We start from the raw sequence: 6,415 nt of genomic DNA on the forward strand, positions 1-6,415 counted from the left end.
ATAAAACTATAAATGCTTATAAATTGCGTAATGCTTATGATGAAAGTCTGCAAGTGCATTCATATAAAATAAAATAAGCCTTTTTGTTTAGATTTACGCATTTCGATTAATAGTAAAATTCAATAAATCATTAAGTAATCATTATTCAAACTATGAATCATTTTAAATAAGTAAAAAAACTAGAGCTTAATAAAACACTTAAATGTAAAAAAAATAAAAATAAATCTAAGTAAATGGTTATTTCACTCATTTTATTAAGATTTATACAAAATGTTTTATTAAACTCTAGGTTTGTTTTTTACTCATTTAAAATTCTTAATGCATAATATGAATAATGTAAGGATTATTCGATGTAATTTTACCATTAATTGAAATGCATAAATCTTGAAAAAAGGCTTATTTTAATTTATTTGAGTGCACTTGCAGACTTTCATCTCTCTTGTAAGCATTACGCAATTTATAAGCATTTATAGTTTTATTGTCCGACCTAAAAGTATGTACACAGGCTATTGAAACATTATGTTTCATAAACATTTTTAAAATGCTTTTATAGAGTAGCCAATATCCTTTTCACTTCAGTTTCAGCACTTTTGCATAATCTTGGGGGGGAAAAAGCTTTTAAAAAAATTGAGTTTTGAGTGTGGCTTGTGCATATATAGGATTACGTTTAAATATCTAATATTTAAAGTGTATATTATGTACAGTGGGATCAACAAGTCTGGGCAAAACTGGGACACCAGAAACCAAGTTTAAGACTTGGGATTCATAAAATGAATAGGAAATATTCATATCTCTATTTCAAACTCAGTCTACTACTCGAGTGTGGATTATTCCATCAGATAAAAAAGCTAGAGTGGAGCTGGAACACTTGATCAAGCATACAAAGACCTTCAACATGTTCAAAAATAAGGGAACATTTTCTACCAGCCAGGCTTGCCTTGTTTCCCCACCCTCGCGCGCTCTCTACGTTCGCTATGACATCAACCCACAATGCACCGCACTGTTTGCCGTTTACTCGCCGTCTCTGTGGCGACAGCGGCGAGCGCCGCCCTTTATGCAAATGAAACCGGAAGAAAACGTCATCTTTGGCCAATCTGAGCGTTCTAAAGTGACATAATGGAATTTTTAGGGATAGAAAACTTGCAAATGCGTACTGACGCCCATAGAGAACACCTCGCGCAAGGGAGAAACAACAATACCGTAAAACAATACCATAAATCGATCAAGGGAATAAAAATAAACGTTCGAGGAAATACTTGTGCGATCAAATGAGTCGTTTGGACACCCTTCACTGGGTGTAGTAGGATGGGAACAAGCCTTTACCCAGACGAGGATATCCAAGGAATATCAAGCATTATGATGAAGAAAGACATGAGTTTGAACCTAGACGACCAGAATAGCTCGAACCTCAAGCCAGATTTGAGAGATGCCGAGGGGATTCTTAATTCACCCGATTTGGGGCTCCTCAAACTGGCTTCTCCAGAGCTGGAAAGGCTGATTATTCAGTCAAACGGGATGGTGACCACCACACCGACCTCGCAGTTCGTCTACCCGAAGTCGGTGAGCGACGAGCAGGAGTTCGCGGAGGGATTCGTCAAAGCCCTGGAGGACCTACACAAGCAGAACCAGCTGAACGGTGGACCGTGTGTTCCACCGACGCTAAACCGACTCACCAGCAGCTCTAACCTCGCCTTGCCCACGGACCTGCCCGTGTATACGAACTTAAACGCGTACGGAAGTACAACGGTGAACTATTCAACGGACACGATTCCGTTCCCTCCGCCGCCGCCCGCGCACCCAATGGCGACGCAACAACCGCAAAAGGACGAACCGCAAACCGTTCCGGACATGCAAAGCTTCGGAGACAGTCCTCCGCTCTCCCCCATCGACATGGACACACAAGAGCGCATAAAGGCCGAGAGAAAGAAGCTGCGCAACCGGATCGCCGCCTCCAAATGCCGCAAGAGGAAACTCGAGCGGATTTCCCGGTTGGAAGACAAAGTGAAATCCCTGAAGAACCAGAACACGGAGCTCGCGTCCACGGCGAGCGTGCTGAGAGAGCAAGTGGCGCAGTTAAAACAGAGAGTGATGAACCACGTCAATAACGGCTGTCAGTTGCTGCCTAATCAAGTTCAAGCTTATTAATAATAATAAAAAAGACAATTGGGAACTTTATTGGGACAAACTACTTCGTCACAACTGCGTCTTTAACGGACAGCTCTGTCGCTTAGTCACGTGATACTGCCCTGTCAATCATCTTGTCAGTTAAAATCCTCCACATACATTTTTTTTTTATATTTAATTTCCTATCGTTTTGGAGAGAAACGTTGTCACGTTGATATGTCGTGGGTCTTTCATGTGTTCGCAATTTGCATAATTATGCATTTGAAAGTTAATGACCAAACGTATCCTTTACAGAAGTTCACAATGTTGGTGCAGATTAAATATAATGTGGATAACATTGAATACATATATTTTCATCAGGTTAGATACTGGCCTAACCCCTTTATCTAAACCTCTCTGCTCAACCGTCAGACTCGCACACCCGCCATGTTTGTAGTTTTTAAACACTTTTTTATTGGTGTTTGTAGTTCTAATCGAATCCTCGTCCAACGCGGCATGGATCTCGGATTCTGACCGGAAAAAAGTAGATCTGGGTATTTTTGGAATACTCATTTCAACATACTACGATTTGGGACACACTAATTCTAATTTCGAATACTATTTAGGACGGATAGTATCATACTATTAGTATGCACATTTCATTTAAATTAAACCGTTATTTTTATTAAGCTAATTCACAAAGCGTCATTTTACGGTTGTTGTTTCGCGTCATAGCGAGTGATCAATCTTCACCCAGGACTGGAAATATATATAAATAAATCTGTTTGATTAGACAAGCAGTATAACGTTTTCCTAAAATGTCACTGGAAAGTTCACTCCAAGTATCAGCCAGATGTGTATTGTTTGGTAGCACGAGACGCTCAATCCTGTTTCGGTTTCTTTTGGAGCTATTTTCGTTGCTTTTATTATAATAATGTATATTATTTTCGTTAAACCATCATAAAGAGCCACCATTCCGCCAAAATATATAGTCCCTGACATGACAGAATGTTGCAATGCAACGGAATTAAGGATTGTGCGATTGTATGCTGATTTGCATCATATTTTAGCGATTGATCAATCATCCAGGACCGGAACTATATCTTTTTTTATTTCATATCTATTTTTGATTGGACAAGCAGCGTTCCTAAAGTTTTCCTAAAACATAACTTGAAAGTTCCCTCTTTGTATCAGTCCACTGTCAGTCTGTGCGTTGCTTGGCAACACGATTGTGTTTTGGTTTCTTTTGGAACTAATTTCGGTGCTTTGATATTTTATTAAATTGTTATTATAATAATTGCAGTCATTCCGATAAAAATACAGTCCCAGACTTGACTGAATGTTGCTATGCAACAAAACAAATGTTTCTGATATGCTAAAAGGTGCTTTGTATGGAAAATTGATTTTGCCATGGAATAAAGAAATTGAAAAGATAATTGCGACTTTTTATCTCGCAATTCTTACTTCTTTTTTTCACAATTACGAGTTTATATCTCGCAATTCGAACTATTTTTTCTCGCAGTTTTGACTATTTTTTCTCGCAATTCTGACTTTTTTCTTGCAATTGTGAGTTTATATCTCGCAATTCTGACAATTTTTTTTTAGCAAATTTTGACAATTTTTCTCACAATTGCGAGTATATATCTCGCAATTCTGGCTATTTTTTCTCGTAATTGTGAGTTTATATCTCGCAATTCGGACTATTTTTCTCGCAATTACGGGTTTATATCTCACAATGTTTACAATTTTCTCTCGCGATTCTGACTTTTTCTTACAATTGTGAGTTTAAATCTCGCAAATCTATTTTTCTCGCAATTGCGAGTTTTTTTTATCTCACGATTAATTTTTTTTTTCAATTCTGACTTTTTTCCTCGCAATTGCGAGTTTATATCTCACACTTCTGAGGGAAAAAAATATAATTCTAAGATAAAAAGTTGCAATAACCTTACTTTTTTTATGTTTTATTCAGTGGCGAAATCAAGCCTCCATAGGTTTGCTTCATAGCTGTTTCTCTATGTTATATTAGCACTACTGGAACGCTGCATTGACCAATCGTGTTTTATATTTTTTTAACTATAAATATATTTAGGCCTTTACAACAGTTCTGGTACACTAATTGGATCACACTAGCAGTCTAGTGAGTATTTATAAGAGCACTGAATTCATTTCACTTGCACTGTATCACTAGCATGTTGACAGTTCTCACTTGATCCAGAGGACTTTTTCTGGAACCATTTTCTTCGGCAGAGCAACAACCAACAAAAAAAATGTTTGATACTCAATATGAAGAGTTGTATACAAGCAATATCACATTGCAGTGAGTGCATCAAACCTCACAGTGCCCAGTGATGGAGTGTATTAAAACAGCAGCCTGGGAGTGTAATGATTTCATATCATGTGGATGTGATGAAGTCAGTCAGCTAACTGTGTGTTAGCGAACAGCTAACATTATTCTGAGCTGCTGTCACAAGTCAACTACCCATTTACTGATGCATAAAGGTCACACAACTGATGATCTCACCCTTCCAGTGACCATTCATTCTCGTTGAACTGTTGAAGCGGACACTACAGGTGCTGATGTATAATATGTTTACAATATTTTGTAGCAAATGGACTCACGGAAGCAATTATGCTACATCATTTGATCTCATGAGAGAAGATCTAAGCAGCTGTACTTTTTTTGCATGCTCGAGACAAGCTCAAAATGAGTGCAACCAAACACAACAAAGATGTCATGCATGTACGCTTCATGTTTAAGGCCTTATCTGACGACAAGCTCTTATTAATCAACGACTGTATCTATTTTATATACAACTATTCACACAATGTCTTATTTTATGCTCTTTTGGATTTTACGTGTGTCGTGCTGTAAATGTAAACTTTCCACATGTCACGTGTCCTGTACTGCCTTCATACGTTCCTAGTGTGATGATGTGTACATTAATGTCATTAAACCCGTTCAATTCACTTGTTAAATTATATATTTGTGGCAATTTTATACCCCCTCTGTTCATGCATACATATATAGACCTAGTCGTATTTAAACGTTTGTAGAAAAGTTTGAAACTGCGTCCTCTAGCGGTCTAGGCATGATACAACAACTAATAAATAGTAAAACTCTACTTACAAGTACACTATGCAGCAAGTAAATGCATGGTTGCATGCTATAAGAAGAGGCATCATATGTGCATTTGTATTATAAAGCACAACCCACTGTCATGGTTTAATTTCAAATTTATTTATTTAGGCCAGTAAAACGTTCAAATGAACTACTGAACATCAAAACCCACGCTGTAAAAAAATTATATGACCATTATGGCAACATATGTTTTTGCATTGCTTTTAACTCATCAAAATAAGTTAAGTCCTCCTGTGGTGAAAATCCAGCTTTTAAAGTTGTTTATGTGTCTATGTGGTGTTTTTAATGCGCTTTAAGACAAACCATGTGTAAATTCATAAGTCGACAGCATTGCTGAGTATTTCCTCCTTAAAACTGCAGTGAACCAAAGACAGTCTCAAAAACACGCTTTGAAATCGCTGGTGTTTCTGACGTCACAAACTACCTTGTAACCAATCAGATCAACGTGTGATCGTCAACCAGTGGATCTCTGAGCTGAGTGAGTGAGTGGAGGCGGGGCTCATTTGCATATTCATAGAGTTCATGTCAACATATTCATTTCGAGTCAAGCTATTTTAAGGCATGACAAAAAAACAAAATTCAAGGAAAAAACTTTTAAATGTAATTTTGGTGATCAAAGGTGAATTTTAAGGAATAAAATGATTGACTACAGGGGGACTTTAATACATTTAAAAAAATATATAAGTTATACAAGATTCAACTCATTTTTTTTAAGTTAGTTTAATGTAATTTAAGTTAAAAGTTGATTGTACTTAATATTTGAGGCAGCAATTTTTTTTTTACACTGCACATTGCTATTTTAACGTTCAATACAGATGATAAATCAAGTAGGTCTAAAGCAGACAGAATGAATTCATGTCCATATGTAAGTTACCGTACTCTAAAAAAAGTAATTACTAGCTTAATTACATCTGCAACAGTCTAATTAGATTATATTAGTATTGCATTACTTATTACTATTCACTTTCTTAAATCCCATATTAACCTCAACCAGTTGAACAACACAAGGATACATTAAAAAACTATTTTAATTATTTTAAATAAATAATATCAAATTGTATAAATTATTCTTGAATTGGCCAAAGTATTTAAAGAGAGAAAGTTACATACAAAAAAACATACATTTTAACATTAGACATTACATTTAGGTTTAATTCTATACAGTATTTAATG

General features: G+C 36.4%; 1 protein-coding gene across 1 annotated transcript; it reads left to right on the forward strand.

The window, feature by feature from the left end:
• Positions 1-1,160: 1,160 nt before the first annotated feature.
• jund (JunD proto-oncogene, AP-1 transcription factor subunit) lies at positions 1,161-5,101 on the forward strand. The gene has a single exon (XM_081373564.1). The coding sequence runs from the start codon at positions 1,306-1,308 to the stop codon at positions 2,143-2,145; it is 840 nt and encodes a 279-aa protein (XP_081229690.1). The 5' UTR covers positions 1,161-1,305; the 3' UTR covers positions 2,146-5,101.
• The last annotated feature ends 1,314 nt before the right edge of the window (positions 5,102-6,415 follow it).

This window comes from Scardinius erythrophthalmus (genome assembly GCF_964197995.2).
Source record: "Scardinius erythrophthalmus genome assembly, chromosome: 9".
In the NCBI taxonomy this organism is placed as follows: domain Eukaryota; kingdom Metazoa; phylum Chordata; class Actinopteri; order Cypriniformes; family Leuciscidae; genus Scardinius; species Scardinius erythrophthalmus.

Bases quoted from the DNA above. Each gene is read 5' to 3' on its own strand.
- jund (XM_081373564.1), top strand. From the start codon at position 1,306: ATGGGAACAAGCCTTTACCCAGACGAGGATATCCAAGGAATATCAAGC.